The following is a 22,445-nucleotide window of genomic DNA, read 5'->3' on the forward strand; positions in this document are numbered from 1 at the left end:
CGTCAAAACCACACAGATACAACGTTTTGGAAGGTGCATTACTTCACTTTTGATTAGATTCAAATGTATTGTCATTATACAGCACAAGTATTGTACAACAAAAGGAAACCAGAACGCAAATGTAACAATAGTAAAGTGCAATAGTGACATACAATGTACAGGCGATTAAACTGGGTATAAAATATGTGAATTAGTACTACAGAGTATAATGCCAATTAGATGCACGTACATATGTACAGTGATACAGGTATAAAGACACTACGGTAAGGTATGGTATATGTACAGATATAGTATCTACAGAGATGTAAAAAGGATTATATGCAGATATGTTTACAGATATATATATATACGGTATACAGCATTATTGTACATGCCATCATACAGTGTATAAGTAGGTAGAAGAATTATATGCAGGTATATTCAGACAGATAAATATATGGAGCTAGCTGCTCCCTACCGCTTCCACGCTTTGTGCTAAGCTAGGCTAGCTGCTTCCACGCTGTGTGCTAAGCTAGGCTAGCTGCTCCCTACGGCTTCCACGCTTTGTGCTAAGCTAGGCTAACACGCATCTGGATCCCTCTGTACCGGACACAAATTAAACGATATCCCGTGTTCTTGTCAGACTCTTTACAAGTCAATAATGAATGCCACATTACAGGTCACATTGCTTTCCGTTGACATTCCATCAGAACATTCAGTCAGTGAAAACAGTCCTACCTTCCAGTCGAGTGTCACCGTTTACTCTTCCAACGGATTCCAAGCAAAGCAATGAGATTCTGGGGAACAAAATATAAATTTTACCATATTGTTTTCTCATTTAAATGTAATGAAAAGCCCGTTTGACCAAGGTTCTTAAATAAGTACGGCTGAAGTAAATATTTGGGGGGGGGGTATAATCAACTCACCCAATACAAATGCCAAGCATTATAGCCATTACTTGGCTATGTAGCAATCACCTGCTTGCTGAAAAAAACAAGTTAGCCAAACCTAAAGAAAGTAAATTCACCCGGGAGGACACCACTGTCTCTCTCACTGCTGGGAAGGAAGGGGACGCAGGACTTTCTTTTCTAACCAGACACAGGTGGCCTAATCACCCTGTGACAGATTGCCATGGAAACAAGGCAGGGGGTGAAATTGCAACCAAGGTGTGACTGATTGAGCTTGATTGCAGGTGATTGTGATTGTTGCCTGAACCACTGTTGCCTGGGATTCACTGTGGTCTGTGGAGGATAATTATGTCACAGTAGTTTATCCAGCAGGCCGGCCTGGTTGGTAGAGAGACTGATGGAGATCAAGTTCAATCCCTGTGAGCCAATGTTTCCTGTTAACCCTTTCACTGCTGCACTACCAAACGGTTAACCCTTTCACTGTGACACGACAGAAGGTTAACCCTTTCACTGCCACACAATACAGAAGGTTAACCCTTTCACCGCCACACGGCAGCAGGTTAACCCTTTCACTACCACACTACAGAAGGCTAACCCTTTACTATCACACTACAGATGGTTTCTGTAGTGTGATAGTAAAGGGTTAACCTTCTGTAGTGTGGTAGTGAACGGGTTAAAGTGAGCAAGACACTGGGCTCCCGTCATGTGAAAAGGATTCCACGCTTGTTCCCTGTGATGTGTCTTTTTAGCATGTAAGCTAGTGATTCTTTCTTTCTTTCTTTCTTTCTTTCTTTCTTTCTTTCTTTCTTTCTTTCTTTCTTTCTTTCTTTCTTTCTTTCTTTCTTTCTTTCTTTCTTTCTTTCTTTCTTTCTTTCTTTCTTTCTTTCTCTCTCGAACATTTACATTAAAAGATAAAACAATAAAACGGTAAAAGATAAAACACCAAACGTAAAAGATACATCAAACGATCTCCACCAGAAACGATAATAACACTAATGGGACGTGTTGGAGAAGGAGCAGGGAGAAAAGCGAGATGCTTATCATATTGTCATATTAAATAAAATAATACAATAAAATAATAATCTTATTATTAATCTTGGTGCTCTAGTGGGACATCTAGTGGCTGAATGTTACCTACAGCGCCTCTAATGGCTCAGAGTGACTCAGCTCTGACCTCTGACCTCTGTCCCCAGGCCCGGCGAAGACTCCAGTGCTCGGCAGTGGCTTCCACACCAGTGTTGGGAAGGAGTCGCGTGCCCAGACGCTGCAGAACGGTGAGTCGTCAGCTGCCCTCTGGCTCTCAGGACAAGATAAGTCAAGTCATTTATCTATTTATATAGCGCATTTAAAAGCTCAAAGAACAAACAAAAAACTGCATTTAAACGTGAATTGTATCCTTTTAAATGCCCTTTTAAAAAATAGTGCTTGGAAAAGTACTTGAAAGTCCTTGAATTATATTTTGCAATGTCTGTGGGAACCCTGAGTAACTATAAAAATGTAAAACTATAAACATAGTCACACAGTGTAACAGAGCACAATAGAACATGACAAAAGACAGGATGGACAGTCAATACAGGAGTAGGGGCACAAGACACTAGGCGTATACAACAGACGATACAGTATGACATAGTACAGTAGACAATATGTTCTGAAAGACTATATTACAGCCAACAATATAGTAAGACATAGGAGAGTAGGACTATGCAAGGCTGTCCCTGAAGCCTGTTTTTGGGATTCGAACTTCGTCAGGGTTTTTTGAACAAACGTTCGAACCTTCGTTTTTAATTAAAAAAATTAAAGAAAATAAAGAATTCAAATAATTTTTTTATATATATATATATATATATATATATATATATATTTCTTTTATATAAATATCCTCAAACTAAATCCTCAATTTGAATAAAGTGCTTAATCTGATTAAATTAGTCTTTTTCTTTTATTAAATCAACTTTCCAGCGCCAGACCCAGCCCAGGGAGAAGCCCCAGCCCAACTAAATCAATTAAATCAACTTTCTAATGAATATATAACTCATCAGTTTATTTTAATACTATAATATTAGTGTAGCCTAATCTTTATCTGCAACTGTGAAGAAAAACCAGAATGAATAAAAAAAAAGAAAAATGTATTAAAAATTTAAAATTCGAATGTTGATTTAGAATTCAAATGCCAACGTAATGAACGAAGGTTCCAACGTTCGAACGTTTTTGGGCTCAGCCCTAGACGGTACGGTAAGACATAAGACACAGGGAATGACAATAGAGTAACTGGACACTGTACAGAGAACACAGAACAGCAACACAAGGGGGACAGAATAAGCACCAGGCTGACAGAGAGACATGTAGAGAGAATGGTAAGCGAGCAGGGATTTATCCTATAGCCAAATGCTATGGAGTAGAGGTGGGTTTTGAGGTGGGACTTAAAAGCATCCACAGAGGGAGCAGATCTTGTGTCTGGGGGGGGGGAGACCGTTCCATAGCCTGGGGGCCACTGCTGCAAACGAGCGGTCACCTCGAGTCGTATTAGACCAGGGGTCTCAAACTCAATTTACCTGGGGGCCGCTGGAGGTAGAGTCTGGGTGAGGCTGGGCCGCATCAAATATATATATATATATGATTTTTTCTTTTCTTTTCTGCAAAATCAACTCTGCCTCTCTTTGTTAACTACAACAAGCAATGCTGTTTGTTATTTAAGATGAGGTCGGACTCGGCACTGACAGATTTGTGTTCATTGTGCTGCTTTTATAAAGCCTCAAATGACGGCTTACAATATTTCATGAAAGCAAAGTGTTTTGTTTGTCTATGATTTTAAAAGGTTTAAACTTTACAGCACTGACAAAGTTGAACAAAGTGCTGTACAAGTCCCACAACATTAAAAAAATATATATATATTTTTTTTACTTTGATGTCAAGTAGGGGCCGCAAAATATCATCCAGCGGGCCGCAATTGGCCCGCGGGCCGCGAGTTTGAGACCCCTGTATTAGACTTAGTGCAGGGGACAGTCAGGAGGGCCTGGATACAGAGTCACAGGGCAGTGAGATCCCACCACTGTCACCAATGTAACCGGGTGGATTTGAACCTGTGACCATAGCGTCCACAGGCTGCTAAAGCAGGGTCCGACCCGTCAGCAGCGGGCGCTGGTTGACCGTGACTGGCGTTAGTCGTTAGCAGTTTACAATAACATATTAAGATCATTCTTTATTGTCTGTTGAAATATAAATATAATTACATGTGAGGGATCTTCTATGATTTTATGGGCCATTCGCAACATAATTGTAGTGAAACCTTCCAGAAATGTTTGGTTGGAATGAGCTACTATAGGAGGTTTGTGTTTTTAGCTAAAAGGATATGAAAATAATAATAATAATAATAATAATAATAATAATGTTATGGTTTGACACCGACCCCAAACGCAAACGGCACAGAGAGAGTAGTTTCAGAGTTAGCCAAAAACTAGGGCTTGTTTATTTTACAGAATAGCAGAAAGAACTTGGTTGAAAACAGTAACAGACTGGGATACAAGCATTTGTGGAATGTTGCTGCTCTGCAGCTTCTCCCGGGGAGGTTACGTCTGAGGAATCTGTCAGTGACGTCAGAGCCGCTCTGCAGAATCCTCCCGGCAGTACTCCAAGGTGGTAGCGGAACAGGGAGAGAGAGAGAGCGGGTTAGCTCAGTGAACAGTTGGGAACAGACAGGTGACAGGTGAAGTGACTTGTCCCAAACAGATAATCCAAGTGACAGAATCTTCGGTGTGAATACACACAGTGAGCAATGTCCCAACAATAATCCAAGTGATAGAATCTTCGGTGTGAATACACACAGTGAGCAATGTCCCAACAATAATCCAAGTGATAGAATCTTCGGTGTGAATACACACAGTGAGCAATGTTCAAACAATACTGAATCCCAATGAACAATCCAAAAAACAGGCAAAGGGTGAGAGACAGACTGAACAAAAAGCAGGATCTTTTCAGTGTTTACACACACGAAAAATGATAGAGTCAAAAGACTGTCTTGCAAAAACTCACCAAAGCGCTGTGCGTAAAGCGAGCAGATCAAACAGGGCGAGCGCTTCGTAACGGGGAACGGGTTGTCCAAACGGAATACTCCTTGAGAGTCCTGGGAGGCAAAGCACAGGGAAAAGCAGGCAACGGAAGGAACGGCAAATGCAGAGAATATATCAGAACGATCCAACAACACTTAATGGGGAAGCAGGGTATATATAAGCAAAAGGAATGCTTAATGACAAGCTGTGACAGCTGCGGGATGAGATTGACAAGCGTGTGGTTGGGGGAGCACCAATCAAACGGCGTCTACAGGAAGAAGCGTGTGAAGAGGAGAATGCAATTAATTAACCGAAAACGTAAAGGAACAGAGCGAGTAGGTGAGCAGCGGACAAAAACCTCACAGTACCCCCCCCTCCACGGGAGCCACCCGGCGACCAGGCCGACCCGGCTCGCCCGGATGGGCACGATGGAAGTCCGTGATCAGGCCGGGATCCACGATGAGCTGTCGGGAGACCCAGCTCCGTTCCTCCGGGCCGTAACCCTCCCAGTCCACCAGGTACTGGAACCCCCGACCCCGCCGTCGAACGCCCATCAACCGGCGGACCTGCCACTGGGGGTGACCGTCCACCATCTCGGGAGGTGGAGGATCAGGAGCTGGAGGCATCAGGGGACTGAGGGAGACAGGCTTAACCCGGGAGACATGGAAAACGGGGTGAATGTGCATGGACGCAGGAAGCTTTAGATGCAGAGCCGCCGGACTGAGTACCTTCAGAACCTCGAAAGGTCCGACGAACCGGGGTTAAGTTTCTTGGCCGAGGACCGAAGCGGGAGGTCCCTCGCGGAAAGCCACACCCTCTGCCCAGGGAGGTACGTCGGCGCAGGAACCCGGCGCCGGTCGGCCCCACGACAGGCGCGCTCAGATGTCCGGAGCAGCACGGTCCTGGTGATCTCCCAGACCCGTCGGCAGCGGTCGAGGTGGACCTGCACGGAGGGAACTGCCACCTCCGTCTCCTGTGCGGGGAAAAGAGGGGGTTGGTAGCCCAGGGAAACCTCAAAAGGTGAGAGGCCGGTGGCGGAACTGACCATGGAGTTGATGGAGTACTCGACCCAGGGAAGGAAACGGCTCCAGGAAGCTGGTCTCTCGGCTGCCACACACCGAAGAGCAGACTCCACGCTCTGGTTCATCCTCTCCGTTTGTCCGTTAGTCTGGGGATGATAACCAGAGGAAAGACTGACCGTCGCCCCCAATCCCTTGCAAAAGGCCCGCCATACCTGGGAGGTGAACTGGGGCCCCCGGTCAGAGATGATGTCCTGGGGAAAACCATGAAGGCGGAACACGTGGTGAGTCAGGAGGTCCGCCATCTCGGCCGCCGAGGGAAGCTTGGAAAGGGCCACGAGGTGAACCCCCTTGCTGAACCGATCCACCACGGTCAGAAGGCAAGTGTTCCCCTGGGAGGAGGGAAGACCTGTGACGAAGTCCAGCGCCACATGTGACCAAGGACGGCTCGGAACGGGAAGTGGCTGTAACAGCCCGGAGGGTGCCTGGTGGGAGGCCTTGCTGCGGGCACAGACCGCGCAGGCCAATACGAACTCCTTGACGTCGTTCCTCATGGTGGGCCACCAGAATCGACGAGCCAGGAAGGAGAACGTGCGATGAACGCCCGGGTGGCAGGCGAACCGGCTGGTATGGCCCCACTGCAGCACCCGGGACCGGACAGAGTCGGGGACGAAGAGACGATGAATCGGTACGTTGCCTGGAGCGCGATGGAAGCGTAGGGCACGCCTAACCACCCCCTCGATGCCCAAGGTGACGGCTCCTACCACCCTGGCCTCCGGGAGGATGGGAGTAGGGTCCTCAGTGGGTGGAGCCCCCTTGGAGTGTAACCGGGACAGGGAGTCGGCCTTCGTGTTGCGGGAACCAGGACGAAAAGTCAGCGAGAAGTCGAACCGACTGAGGAAGCTGGCCCATCTCGCCTGCCGACCGTTGAGGCGCTTGGAAGCGCGGATGTACGTCAGGTTCTTGTGGTCCGTCCAGATGGTAAATGGCTCCTCGGCCCCCTCAAGCCAATGACGCCACTCCTCCAAAGCAGCCACGACCGCCAGCAGCTCCCGATTGCCGATGTCATAGTTCCTCTCGGCAGGGAGGAACCGACGCGAGTAGAAGGCGCACGGATGTACCTTCTGGTCCGTTGCCGAACGCTGGGATAAGACAGCCCCCAGTCCAGTATCCGAGGCGTCCACCTCAACGATGAACTGTCTCTTGGGGTCAGGGTGGAGCAAGATCGGGGCGGAAGTGAACCTCTTCTTGAGGGAGCGGAACGCAGCACACGCCGCTGGGGACCAGTCGAACGGCAGGGCGGGAGAGGTCAGTCTGGTAAGTGGTTCCGCCACTTGACTGTAGTTCCGGATGAACCTTCGGTAGAAGTTGGCGAACCCAAGGAAACTCTGTAACTCCTTCCGAGAGGTGGGTTCAGGCCATTCCTCCACTGCTTGGATCTTGCGAGGATCCGCTCGGGTCAAGCCCTTCTCCACGATGAAGCCCAGGTAGTCGACGGAGTCGGAGTGGAAACGGCACTTCTCCGCCTTGACGAAGAGCCGATTGTGGAGGAGGCGCTCCAGCACACGGCGGACATGCTGGATGTGCTCCTCGAGGGTCTTGGAGAAGATGAGGATGTCGTCCAGGTACACCACCACAAACTCCTCCAGCATGTCACGAAGGACGTCGTTCATGAGTGCCTGGAATACCGCCGGGGCGTTGGTGAGGCCGAACGGCATCACCAGGTACTCGTAGTGGCCCCTGGGGGTCTTGAAGGCGGTCTTCCATTTATCGCCCTCACGGATACGGACTAGATGGTAGGCACTCCGGAGGTCCAGCTTGGTAAAGACGGTAGCCTGGGTGAGAGGCTCGAAGGTGGAGTTCATGACAGGAAGAGGGTACTTGTTCTTGATGGTGATCTCGTTGAGCTGGCGATAGTCGATGCAGGGTCGAAGGTCCCCGTCCTTCTTCCCAACAAAGAAGAAACCGGCCGCCACCGGGGAGGAGGAAGGCCGAATGAGTCCTGCTTCCAAGGACTCAGAGATGTATTGATCCATCGCCTTCTTCTCCGGAACGGTCAGACTGTAGAGGCGGCTGCCGGGAAGGGGAGCCCCTTGGCGGAGGTCGATGGCACAGTCGTAAGGACGGTGGGGTGGAAGGGCCTGAGCCCTGGACTTACTGAAAACCTCCATGAGGTCGTGGTACTCGGGGGGGTATGGCCGAAGAGTCTGGAGGCGGCTCACCAACGGACCTCCGGGGCGGGGGACAGGACGCCGCCTGTAGACACTGGGCGTGACAGGAGGAGCTCCAGCCCTTGATGGTACCGGAGGACCAGGCGATGTGGGGCTCGTGCAGCGCGAGCCAGGGCCGACCCAGGACCACCGGGACAAGAGGGGATCTGGTGATAAGGAACTGGATTCTCTCAACGTGGTTTCCAGCGATGGTCAGCATGACAGGGCAGGTGCGTTGAGAGATGTCGGCCAGGCGGTGTTGGTCCAATGCGAAGATCTCCAAAGGCCTCACTAGGTCCTCAAGTGGAATGTTGGCCCGGGTAGCAAACTCGAAGTCGAGGAAACTCTCGTCTGCCCCCGAGTCAATGAGTGCCTCCACCGTGGCCCGTTGGTCCGCCCAGGCCAGGGTGACGCTCATCAGATGGCCAGGTGGTGCACGGCTCTGGGAATGAGAAAAACGGCTCACCAGGATCTCCCGGGGTCTCGGCGAGCCTGATCTTTTGGCCGGGTGGGGCAGTTGGCGATTCGGTGTCCCTCCCGACCGCAGTAGAGGCAGAGACCGGACCTGAACCTTGCCTCACGTTCAGCCTGGCTCAGATGAGAGCGTCCCAGCTGCATGGGTTCCTCCTCGCGAACCGACCGGGAGGGTAAGCTACCACCAGTCGTGTTGGGGGCAGGGCGACCAGCAGTAACGTCAAGAGTACGGGGGGTCCGGAGTCCCTCAGGAGGTCCCTGTCGGGTTCTCTCACGCCTTCTCTCCTGGAGGCATCCGTCGATGCGAATGGCGAGGCTGAACAGGTCCTCGAGGGAGTCAGGCTCCTCCCGGGTCGCGAGCTGGTCCCTGACTGCGTCACTGAGCCCCCTCATGAAGGTTAGACGAAGTGCTGGGTCGTTCCAACCGCTCTCCACCGCCGCCAGTCTGAACTCCAGCACGTAGTCTGTTACCCCGCCGCTGCCCTGCCGGAAGGTACCCAACCGGGCTCCAGGGTCCAGACCACGGGCTGGATGGTGGAACACCCTGCGGCGCTCAGCCACGAAGTCTGGATAGGAGAAACAAAAGTCTGCCTCCATTGCCCAGGAGGAAGTGACCCACTGGGCTGCCCGGCCTGAGAGCAAGTTAGTCATATAGGCCACTTGGGCTCCTCTTGAAGTGAAACGACTGGGTTGATGACGAAAAACCAACTCACACTGCATGATGAATGTGGCACAATCCTCGGGGTTGCCGTCGAACAGCCGTGGGACGGAGAGACGGGGTTCCCGAGGTGCGGGATCGGGAAGCGCGGGGCCTGCTAGGGCTGCGGGGGATGCTCCTGCCAATGTTCCTGAAGGAAGTGGGGGTACAAGCAAGGCGTTAACGGTGTCGTTCAGCGTGTGAAGATGAAGGAGTATACTTGACTGTTGTCCTGCCAGAGCGGCCAGGGACCCTTGAATAGGCTGGACCTGCTCCCTGAGTTCCTGTACCGCAGCCGCAGCCCTCTCTAGTTGGTGACTGTGATCCTTGGTTAACTCGATCTGGCCAGCTAGTGCTGTTCTGACTCTCTCTGTGTCGGCTGGGGTCGTCATATTGGTTGGATCGTAATGTTATGGTTTGACACCGACCCCAAACGCAAACGGCACAGAGAGAGTAGTTTCAGAGTTAGCCAAAAACTAGGGCTTGTTTATTTTACAGAATAGCAGAAAGAACTTGGTTGAAAACAGTAACAGACTGGGATACAAGCATTTGTGGAATGTTGCTGCTCTGCAGCTTCTCCCGGGGAGGTTACGTCTGAGGAATCTGTCAGTGACGTCAGAGCCGCTCTGCAGAATCCTCCCGGCAGTACTCCGAGGTGGTAGCGGAACAGGGAGAGAGAGAGAGCGGGTTAGCTCAGTGAACAGTTGGGAACAGACAGGTGACAGGTGAAGTGACTTGTCCCAAACAGATAATCCAAGTGACAGAATCTTCGGTGTGAATACACACAGTGAGCAATGTCCCAACAATAATCCAAGTGATAGAATCTTCGGTGTGAATACACACAGTGAGCAATGTCCCAACAATAATCCAAGTGATAGAATCTTCGGTGTGAATACACACAGTGAGCAATGTTCAAACAATACTGAATCCCAATGAACAATCCAAAAAACAGGCAAAGGGTGAGAGACAGACTGAACAAAAAGCAGGATCTCTTCAGTGTTTACACACACGAAAAATGATAGAGTCAAAAGACTGTCTTGCAAAAACTCACCAAAGCGCTGTGCGTAAAGCGAGCAGATCAAACAGGGCGAGCGCTTCGTAACGGGGAACGGGTTGTCCAAACGGAATACTCCTTGAGAGTCCTGGGAGGCAAAGCACAGGGAAAAGCAGGCAACGGAAGGAACGGCAAATGCAGAGAATATATCAGAACGATCCAACAACACTTAATGGGGAAGCAGGGTATATATAAGCAAAAGGAATGCTTAATGACAAGCTGTGACAGCTGCGGGATGAGATTGACAAGCGTGTGGTTGGGGGAGCACCAATCAAACGGCGTCTACAGGAAGAAGCGTGTGAAGAGGAGAATGCAATTAATTAACAGAAAACTTAAAGGAACAGAGCGAGTAGGTGAGCAGCGGACAAAAACCTCACAAATAATAATAATAATAATAATAATAATAATAATAATAATAATAATAATAATAATAATAATAATAATAAATGTCATGAGAAAGAATAGGTGCATTTAGAGATGGGCATTGTGCCTTGTTTAATACGTGTTAGTATCTGCACCAGTCTGGCTCATTGGCTTTGGGACCTATAATAATAATAATAATAATAATTCATTTATTTTGTATAGCGCTTTTCAATGACCCAAAGTCGCTGACAATAGGCAAAAAACAAAGAAACATAGAACCACAGGGAAACGGAGAACAATATGAATACACAAGAACATAAAACCACGAGTAACGCATAACAAATACAGGAGTCAGTCGGGGAGACAGTCGGGAGGGGGAAAGGGAGACCGAGGGGGGTGGGGGGGGGGGGGGCAGGAGAGGAGAGAACGTAGGGCAGGGGGAAAGGGGGTGGTAGGTCGGAGGAGGGTGGTTATGGGGAGGGAAGGTTGAATGCTTGGGAGAACAGGTAGGTTTTGAGTCTGGATTTGAAGGTGGAGAGTGAGGGAGAGTCTCTGACGGAGGTCTGAGGGAGGGTGTTCCAGAGTCGGGGTGCAGCTCGTGAGAAGGCCCGGGCACCAAAACGTTTAAGTTTGGATGACGGGACAGTGAGGGAAGCAGTGGAAGAGGACCGGAGGGAACGGGTGGGGCGGTAGGGGAGAAGGAGGTCAGTCAGGTAGGCGGTGGGGGGGGCAGGCTATGGAGGGCTTTGAAGGTGAGGAGTAGTGTTTTGAAGTTGATGCGTTCCTTGATCGGGAGCCAGTAGAGGGAGTGGAGGACAGGAGTGATGTGTTCGCGGGACCGGGTGTTAGTGAGGAGGCGGGCGGCTGAGTTCTGGACCATCTGCAGTTCATGGAGGGAGCGGGAGGTGATGCCAGTGAGGAGGGAGTTGCAGTAGTCCAGGCGGGAGGAGATGAAGGCGTGTATGAGGGATTCAGCAGCAGGGGGGGGGGAGAGGCAGTGACGGATGTTTGGCAATGTTGCGGAGGTGAAAATATGATGTTTTATATTTCTATATCATTTTTGCCTTCATAGAAATATAAATCAGACGGAAATTAAATTAAATATATCCCTGTGGGCGTGGAACCATGTAGACAATTTATGTGCCACATATATTGTATATAACTGAATGGCTGGTTGGGGATTACCCACACAGCACGAGCTTAGAAGTTCATATAACTAGAGATACAGTCGTATCTTCAGTCCTGTGTTGCCCTGTAGGCCTTTTACCCCAGGAGAGTGGTGTCCTGTGTTGCCCTGTAGGCCTTTTACCCCAGGAGAGTGGTGTCCTGTGTTGCCCTGTAAGCCTTTTACCCCAGGAGAGCGGTGTCCTGTGTTGCCCTGTAAGCCTTTTACCCCAGGAGAGTGGTGTCCTGTGTTGCCCTGTAGGCCTTTTACCCCAGGAGAGTGGTGTCCTGTGTTGCCCTGTAAGCCTTTTACCCCAGGAGAGCGGTGTCCTGTGTTGCCCTGTAGGCCTTTTACCCCAGGAGAGTGGTGTCCTGTGTTGCCCTGTAAGCCTTTTACCCCAGGAGAGTGGTGTCCTGTGTTGCCCTGTAGGCCTTTTACCCCAGGAGAGTGGTGTCCTGTGTTGCCCTGTAAGCCTTTTACCCCAGGAGAGCGGTGTCCTGTGTTGCCCTGTAGGCCTTTTACCCCAGGAGAGCGGTGTCCTCTGCACAGTCAGTGGTGACTGAGAGGGCAAACTAGGCTACATGAGGCTGCAGAGACTGAACTCATTACTCCGGTGCTATTATGTAACTGCATTTGGCAACAGACAAGTTGAGACAACCCCATTTGCCACCCTCCTTGACACACACACACACACAGACACACACACACACACACACACACACGTGCGTGCACATACACACACACACGCACACAGCCTGCTGTTGACTATCCCTCTAATCCAGCAACACAATGGGATTAAACAGACCCCTATGTGTGTGTGTGTTTGTGTGTGTGTGCATGTGTATTTGTGTGTGTCTGTGTGTGTGTGTGTGTGTGTGTGTGTGTGTGTCTGTATGTGCTTTGAATGTAGAGCGTTATTGTGAAGTGAAAGCAGAGGGAATAGATAGAGGGGTACCACTGTGTGTGTGTCTGTGTGTGTGTGTGTGTGTGTGTGTGTGTGTGTGTGTGTGTGTGTGTGTGTGTGTGTGTGTGTGTGTGTGTGTGTGTGTGTGTGTACACACAGTGGTACCTCCCTCTGTCTATTCCCTCTGCTTTCACTTCACAATAACGCTCTACATTCAAAGCACATAGACACACACACACACACACACACACACACGCACAGCAGCAGCTCTAGAATTGGGATTATGCTCTTAAGAGCTTTGTGGTTATTTGTGATGCTAGCTGACAGCGCTCACTTTCTCCATCAGAAACCCAGTCCAACCTGACGAGCTAATGCCAGAGGTGGGCTGGAGGAAGATCTACGGCTGCCTCCTTAAAGCTGCAATCATTGTCTTCTGACCACTAGAGGGCAGCCAGGAGACATGTAAACAAACACAGCTTGTTCCCCGCCCCTTCTGTTATTCCCAGGGTATTGGGCAGATATTCCATTGCCAGCGAGCCTGTTGATTGTTGCAGCAGGTTAGTTCACTGAGTTCAGGGAGTTTGCAGCAGGCTAGTTCACTCCGAGTTCAGGGAGTTTGTAGCAGGCTAGTTCACTGAGTTCATGGAGTTTGCAGCAGGCTAGTTCACTGAGTTCATGGAGTTTGCAGCAGGCTAGTTCACTCAGAGTTCAGGGAGTTTGCAGCAGGCTAGTTCACAGAGTTCAGGGAGTTTGCAGCAGGCTAGTTCACAGAGTTCATGGAGTTTGCAGCAGGCTAGTTCACTCAGAGTTCAGGGAGTTTGCAGCAGGCTAGTTCACTCAGAGTTCAGGGAGTTTGCAGCAGGCTAGTTCACTCAGAGTTCAGGGAGTTTGCAGCAGGCTAGTTCACTCAGAGTTCAGGGAGTTTGCAGCAGGCTAGTTCACTCAGAGTTCAGGGAGTTTGCAGCAGGCTAGTTCACTCAGAGTTCAGGGAGTTTGCAGCAGGCTAGTTCACTCAGAGTTCATGGAGTTTGCAGCAGGCTAATTCACTCAGAGTTCAGGGAGTTTGCAGCAGGTTAGTTCACTGAGTTCAGGGAGTTTGCAGCAGGCTAGTTCACTCCGAGTTCAGGGAGTTTGCAGCAGGCTAGTTCACTCAGAGTTCAGGGAGTTTGCAGCAGGCTAGTTCACTCAGAGTTCAGGGAGTTTGCAGCAGGCTAGTTCACCGAGTTCAGGGAGTTTGCAGCAGGCTAGTTCACTCAGAGTTCAGGGAGTTTGCAGCAGGCTAGTTCACTCCGAGTTCAGGGAGTTTGCAGCAGGCTAGTTCACTCAGAGTTCAGGGAGTTTGCAGCAGGTTAATTCACTGAGTTCAGGGAGTTTGCAGCAGGCTAGTTCACTCAGAGTTCAGGGAGTTTGCAGCAGGCTAGTTCACTCAGAGTTCAGGGAGTTTGCAGAAGGCTAGTTCACTCAGAGTTCAGGGAGTTTGCAGCAGGCTAGTTCACTCAGAGTTCAGGGAGTTTGCAGCAGGCTAGTTCACTCAGAGTTCAGGGAGTTTGCAGCAGGCTAGTTCACTCAGAGTTCATGGAGTTTGCAGCAGGCTAGTTCACTCAGAGTTCAGGGAGTTTGCAGCAGGTTAGTTCACTCAGAGTTCAGGGAGTTTGCAGCAGGCTAGTTCACTCCGAGTTCAGGGAGTTTTCAGCAGGCTAGTTCACCGAGTTCAGGGAGTTTGCAGCAGGCTAGTTCACTCAGAGTTCAGGGAGTTTGCAGCAGGCTAGTTCACTCCGAGTTCAGGGAGTTTGCAGCAGGCTAGTTCACTCAGAGTTCAGGGAGTTTGCAGCAGGTTAGTTCACTGAGTTCAGGGAGTTTGCAGCAGGCTAGTTCACTGAGTTCAGGGAGTTTGCAGCAGGCTAGTTCACTCCGAGTTCAGGGAGTTTGCAGCAGGCTAGTTCACTGAGTTCAGGGAGTTTGCAGCAGGCTAGTTCACTCAGAGGTCAGGGAGTTTGCAGCAGGCTAGTTCACTGAGTTCAGGGAGTTTGCAGCAGGCTAGTTCACACTTGCGCTCTGCGTTCAGGATAGGCTTCTGACGTCTGTCATTGCAAACGGCTAGATATTTAGGAGTCGCAGCATGCTTACGTTATTTCCAAGAACAAAAGCATTCACTCTGAAAGTTACATTGTCGATGATGCTTGAAATGTGTGAGCTTCCACATTAACGTATGGTTTTATTTTTTTGCTTATTAATAGCGAACGTGAGATAATCCACCAAGCAAGCTAGCTGGCTGCTGCCACGGCTAACGGCTGACGCTAGCGGACCAGGCGAACGTAAAGCGTTATTTCTGAACGTTACGTCACTTGATGCTTGAAATGTGTGAGCTTAGTGAAACAACGTACACAACATTCTTACAATGTAACATCGCCGATCTCTTTCTCGCAAAACAATGATGACAATACATTTGAATCTAATCTAACATAGTGACCATTGGTTGAAATTGTTGATTTTAAATGCCGTTCCTTACGAGCTCAAAAGGAATTTACGCGACTACTTGCGTTCTTGGGAGAACCTGGTGTTTCTATGTGGCACTGAGCTGGAAACAAGCACTTTTAAGACACACTTTGACGGGACTAATTGTGCAAAAAATAAATCCTTTATTAACCTACAAACATAATACTGTTACCCGGCTGCCCCTAGCTGAGTCAATGTTGATGGTTTTGTTGAACATTTGTATTTCACAGGAGAGAAACTGTATTCAAAGAAAGCTATTAAAATAGTCTTTGAATCTAAATATACTTTCTTTGTGTTGATTTTACATTAATTCCATGATTTTAGTACAAATCTGTTACAATCTTTTGTCTTAAGTAGAAAAATGCTATTTTTAATCTAGATTAATCTAGATTAATTACAGAAAATTGTGAGATTAATTAGTTAATTTTTTTTAAATCTATTGACAGCACTAGAAAATATATACATTTTGGTGATGTCTTCACATTTGGACCAATATCTCCCCGCAACCTACCCCACTCAACTCCAATTCAGCCAGAGAAAAGAGAATCTCCCGATACAATTAAAAAGCAAATCTTTATCATCGTGCGTGCGTGCGGGCGGGTAGGCGGGGCTAACCTGCAGATGGCCTGTCCCTGGGGATTAGCCAGCTGTGCTGAAGGAGAGGAGGAGGTGCAATCAGGGAGCTTTAGGAGGCTTCTGTCTGTCTGTCTGTCTGTCTGCCTTCTGTCTGTCTGTCTGTCTGTGTCTCTCTACATATCTGTCTCTGTCTGATTGTCTGTCTGTCTGTGTCTCTCTACATATCTGTCTCTGTCTGACTGTCTGTCTGTCTGCCTTCTGTCTGTCTGTCTGTCTCTCTCTCTACATATCTGTCTGTCTGTCTGCCTTCTGTCTGTCTGTCTGTCTGTCTGTGTCTCTCTACATATCTGTCTCTGTCTGATTGTCTGTCTGTCTGTGTCTCTCTACATATCTGTCTCTGTCTGACTGTCTGTCTGTCTGCCTTCTGTCTGTCTGTCTGTCTGTCTCTCTCTCTACATATCTGTCTGTCTGTCTGCCTTCTGTCTGTCTCTCGCTCTCTCTACATATCTGTTTCTGTCTGACTGCCAGACAGTCTGCCTTCTGTCTGTCTGTCTGTGTCTCTCTACATATATGTCTGCCTTCTGTCTGTCTGTCATTCTGTCTGCCTTTTTAAATATGCTATTTGTACGATTTGGAATGAGGACCATGTAGAATCTGGAGATACCAGCCATTGAATGCTAGCTTATCGGGAAAGGCACGAAATTGCGTAATTTAATGGGCGAGTGTAAACGGTCCTCGTTGATGGCCCATCAAACCATTACTTATTCCATCATATTCGTATGTGGCTCAATCCACATGGTCCCAATCCAAAATCCTACAAATAGCACCTTTTAAAGGGGAATTTCACCGACTTTTCAGAACGTGTTGATATGTTTTATGTCCGATTATCACACGTTCCTCCTCAAATCGGCAAAGTGGCTGCTTTTCATTTGAGTTGGGATCCAAAATGGCACAAGTGAAAACAACCTATAGAGGAGAAAAGACATGTCCCTCTATGCTGCTTAGGGATGGGACTTTCTAGCAAAAATGCTATTTGAAAATTGATGGTTACCGAACATTCAAATATTCGACCCCCCAACCACCCCCCAAAATGTATTTTAATTTTCTTTTTATTATATTAAAAATATATTGTTATTTTCTGTTTCAGTTTAAATTCAGTTAAAATGTTCCGTTTCAGTTCAATTCAGTTATTCCATTTTTAATAGAATGGATCATTAAAATCAAAGGGTATTGCACATAAATAGGCACTTCAGAATCTGAAGTTCAGATAATCCTTCAGAACGTTGATCGGCTCAGCTGACCGACAATAAATCAAAATGACACCATTCACCATCGTAGCCTATAATAATAACAGCATTGCATTGGCCTATCAACCGGTTTTAATAAACAAACAGAAACAGTAGCATGTGAATTTTTTTTTAGATCAATTAGGCTATGAAAATTAGGCTGCCTCTAAATATAAAAAAGAATTAAATAAGAATGGTTTGCTTCAATTTAAATTGTAATATATTTTTTTAATCATATATAAAATAAATCGACTCGGACATGAAAATCGAATGTGGAGACTGGCATTGACTATTCGAAAAATTGAATATTCTAACTCCTCCTCTATGCTGATGATGCATCGTTGTGCTCCAGGGAAACGGCAGATCCACCACCTGGGCAGCCAGCTGCAGCTCAACCAGCACTGCCTGGAGACCGCCTTCAACTTCTTCAAGATGGCAGTGAGCAAGCACTTGACGCGCGGGCGCAAGATGGCGCACATCATCGCCGCCTGCCTCTACCTGGTCTGCCGGACGGAGGGCACGCCGCGTATCCTTGACTGCTGGCACCGCGTTGGCACAGGGAGGCACCGACATTACCAGAGGACACGAACACATTTTAAATGTTCTAATTTTCAAATATTTTCTCATGTACTTAGCTGCTATTGCATGTACATATATGTGTTTTATTACATGCATATATATTTTTTGTATTTACCCAGGCAAGCAATTAAGAACAAATTCTTATATACAAAATCAGCCTGTCCAAAGCCTTTTGAGGGAAGGGGGGTGGGAGGCTGTAACAAAAACAAGGTTATGTACATGCATACAAATAAATTAAATACAAAATGACAGTAGCAATAGTATACAAGGACAAGAATAAATAAGGGAGAGAAGGAAAGGGAGAGAGGGAAAAAGAGAAAGGGAGAAAGAGAAAGGGAGAAAGAGAAATGGAGAGTGAGAGTGAGAGTCAGAGTGAGAGTGAGAGTGAGAGTGACATACATACATACATACATACATACATACATACATACATACATACATACATACATACATACATACATACATACATACATACATACATACATACATACATACATACATACATACATACATACATACATACATACATACATACATACATACATACATACATACATACATACATACATACCTACCTACCTACCTACCTACCTACCTACCTACCTACCTACATACATACATACATACATACATACATACCAACTATTCGCCTGTTTTATTCTCCACCCATCGATCATCCATAGCAACACTAGATTATCACCGACATCCAAGTTGGGGGATCCCCCTTTGAACGGCCCATCTGAGGCTTCTCTCCTCCACATCGCCTGTGGTGCTTTTTTCCCCCTATTGCTAGGTTTTTAGTGAGTTTTTCCTTATCTTCATTGGGGAATGTCTGGGAGTGCTGCATATTTGGATGTTATGGTCCTTTTTTGTTCTTGATTTTTGTGATGTTTCTTCTTGACTTGTTCAAAGAAGACTTGTACAGCCCATGGGGGCATTACCTTGTGATTTCAGGCCTTACAAATAAATTTTATTTTATTTGAACAAAGCGACAGGGCAGAAACGGATGTAATCCTCGTAGCTTTTTGAAGCAACTGACCAGTGACCACCAAACTATTGTAGTAATTAATTTACTATTTGTATACATGATCATTTTTGTATTTCCTCAACTGTTCCTCTAGACATGCTTCTGGACTTGAGTGATCTTCTACAGGTAGGTCTTTCACCTCCCTATAATTATTCTCAGTTTCACTTTTCCTTATTAGTATTCTGGTTTGTGTTCATTCATTACTAGTCATTACTGATGCTGCAGTCTCATTCATTGCTCAAGACAAGAGTTGTGTCAATATCGTGGAAAGGGATTTAAACGGTTATGAAAGCACTGGAGCAGGCCGGGTATATACATTGCACAGAAGCCCAAAGTTTCACAGGTAGACGAGAGTTAAATAGATAGATAATATCATTTTTTTTAGAAGAACTGATGAATGTTGATCCATAGTGAATAATAATGTGGGGTTATTATTTTGATGAGCTCATTCTTTATTCCTGGGCTCATTTGTATTTCCTGAGCTAATTCTTATTTTTGGAGGCTTTGGGAAGTATTCATAGTATTCAGTTACTGATTTGGGCGTCGATTACAACGATCAAGGCTTCGCAGGGTTCCGGTCAGCCCCATGTTCATCCCATTTGTTTTCATGAATTGGACGACGACTTGATGAGACATGCTGCTCAGAGCTAGGTGTCTTGCTGCTGTTATGCCTCTGGGCTACCAGTAGGGGGCAGGGTGGCTAACGGTGAGTAAGTTGATGATTGATGAATGAATGACTGAGTGACTGAGTGAGTTATAGTGACATGGACCTTCTCATCACGGGTGACATACTTTTCCGGCTTCTCTCGATTCTGCAGCTCTAGGGAAATGAATGAACCATAAAGACATGCATGGTGGGCGGGGACTACGGATGGAAACGAGCTAATTAGCAAAAAAATCGGGCACATTGACATTGATGTGGAAACTGAAGATGTTCATTAATGTGCACTGTCCCTGGGTAACAGATTTATAAATAAACAATAGACTATTAATAGATCAAGCTTCATCTGTGGGCTGTGGACCATGCAGCCGTGGTCCCGGGAACACCGCCTTTTAACCCTTTCGACAAGCCGGTTAACCCTTTCACTGCCACACTACAGAAGGTTAACCCTTTACTATCACACTATACCGACGGTTAACCAGTTAATCATGCTGGACCTACAAAAGGCCTTCGACACTGTCAATCACTCCATTCTGATTGACAAGCTAAAAGCAATTGGTTTTGATAGTTTATCAGTGAGCTGGATGCAATCCTACCTGGAGGGGAGAGAACAGATGGTGGAGGTACACGGTACCCTATCCCCCCCCCCCCTCACAGTGAACTGTGGTGTTCCACAAGGAAGCATACTAGGACCGCTACTGTTCCTAATTTATGCAAATGTCATGTCGTCAGCTTGTGACTGCAACTTGTTCCTGTTTGCGGACGACTCAGCCCTGCTGGTCTCTGACAAGAACAAGTTACAGGTTGAAAAAACCCTCAGCTCAGAACTCGGCAGAATCTGCACCTGGCTCGCTGATAACAAACTATCATTACACATGGGCAAAACAGAGTCCATTCTCTTCGGTTCAAATAACAAACTCAGCAAGACCGACGGCTTCTCAGTTACAGTGGGTGACAATATTGTCACAAGGAAAGATGAAATTACATACCTGGGTTCCATCCTAGAGGCTAATCTCTCCTGTGACAAAATGGCATCCAAGGTAATAAAAAAAGTCAACCAACGAACTCGATTCTTGTACCGGATCTCCTCCCTGGTAAACAAGAACACCCTGAAGACTCTGGCAGGAGCACTCATTCAAGGGTACTACGACTATGCTTGCACCTCATGGTACCAAAGCACCTCAAAGGCGCTAAAAACAAAATTACAAACATCACAAAACAAACTGGTCAGACTACTGCTTGACCTTACTCCTAGAACCCACCTCACCCCTGCCCACTTTGACAACCTAGGATGGCTTAAAGTAGACGACAGAGTACAGCAACTTGCAATGGGCCTGGTCTACAAGATACACTACACGACCAAGGTACCCATGTACATGTCAAAATACTTCCCAAAGGTCAGTGAATACCACGATCACAACACCAGAGGGAGCTCCACAAAAAAAATTAAACCCAGATTCGGCTCAAACAAGGGACTAAACACGTTTCGCAATTATGCCACATCAATGTGGAACGCCCTACCCAAAGCTGTAAAGGAATGTGAATCACTACCCACTTTCAAAACCACTCTCAAAGAACACCTACGGGAGACTGCAATTCGAAACTGGCCCCTGTAAATGTCCTAACCCAACCCCCTCCAATGTACAGTAAATGACCAAGTATGGTTGTCAATATTCCAATGTACAGTTTTGCTTGTACAGTTGTACAGTGTCCCCCACCGACCCCTCCTACCCAACCCCCCCCACCCAACCACCTCCAATGTACAGTCCCCCCCCCACCTACCCAACCTCCTCCAATGTACAGTTTCTACGTCAAATGTATATACCGTACTTTTCGCACTATAAGCCGCACCTGACTATAAGCCGCAGCAGCTAAATTGAATGATGTGTACATATATAAGCCGCACTGGACTATAAGCCGCATGTGTTTTTAATGTTTAATTACCAAGGAGTGGAGCCTGCGGCTTCATTTAACTCAACACGGGAAACCTCACCCGGCCCGGACACGGAAAGGATTGACAGATTGATTGCTCTTTCTCGATTCTGTGAGTGGTGGTGCATGGCCGTTCTTATATTGAGCTTTAAGTTCCCACCTCTACAGAGAATGACTCCCATTGGGACACAATACTGTCGGACAAATAACATTAACTCATTTACAAGTTGTATTAAGTTTAGCAAATAAGGGAACAGATAAATAACATTTCAATGCAGTAAAAAAAGCAATATTTCGATTTTCGGGTTTTGTCCACATATAAGCCGCACCGTTATATAAGCCGCAGGGTCGAAAAATTTGGAAAAAAGCCGCGGCTTATAGTCCGAAAAGTACGGTACTCTCTTTTTTAGACTCTTTTTGTATCACAAACAGTACTGTATTTGCAAATCTGGTATGTCATAAATGTATAGATGTAGCAGTACTGTCTATCTGTATGTCATGTATGTCATATATGTCATGATGAATTTAAAATGGGGGACCCTGATGTAAACAAGACGAAAGTCTTTCTCTGGTCTGCATCCCCTTAACAATTGTGTGTATTGAGCTGTACTGTACTGTACCCATTCTGCAATCTGTTAATAAAGTTTTCAATCAATCAATCAATCAAACCTTCTGTAGTGTGGCAGTGAAAGGGTTAACCGGCTGTCGTGCGGCAGTGAAAGGGTTAATATACCGGTACATCTCTCTCTCTCTCTCTCTCTCTGAAAAAGCAAGGGATTTAGAATTTTAAGTGGCAGTCGCTAGCTTAGCGTTGCAGAGCAAGTCACCAGACGTCACGAGGCGTCAGCGCTTTCTCTGCAACATCCGGTAATTTAGGGTTAGTTTGGAATGGAAAAATCTGAATAAAAAATCCTTTGGTGAAACACAATTTTCCCATTAACCATCTGTAGTGTGGTAGTGAAAGGGTTAACCGTCTGTAGTGTGGTAGTGAAAGGGTTAACCGTCTGTAGTGAAAGGTTAACCTTCTGTAGTGTGGTAGTGAAAGGGTTAACCTGCTGTAGTGTGGTAG

The 22,445-nt window shown here is 47.1% G+C and overlaps 1 protein-coding gene across 1 annotated transcript in view; it reads left to right on the forward strand.

Annotated features, from left to right (window-relative positions):
* The window catches only part of brf1b (BRF1 general transcription factor IIIB subunit b), a gene marked incomplete at its 3' end in the record, with an annotated part of 152,137 nt that overhangs the window by 28,368 nt on the left and 101,324 nt on the right, over positions 1–22,445 (forward strand). The window contains exons 3-5 of the mRNA XM_084314116.1: positions 2,081–2,161; positions 17,530–17,703; positions 18,878–18,909. Of these exons, the coding sequence (XP_084170242.1) occupies positions 2,081–2,161; positions 17,530–17,703; positions 18,878–18,909 (287 nt within the window). The remainder of the gene's footprint in view (positions 1–2,080; positions 2,162–17,529; positions 17,704–18,877; positions 18,910–22,445) is intronic.

Source organism: Notolepis coatsorum, assembly GCF_963971535.1.
Source record: "Notolepis coatsorum genome assembly, chromosome: 5".
NCBI classification, from domain to species: Eukaryota; Metazoa; Chordata; class Actinopteri; order Aulopiformes; family Paralepididae; genus Notolepis; species Notolepis coatsorum.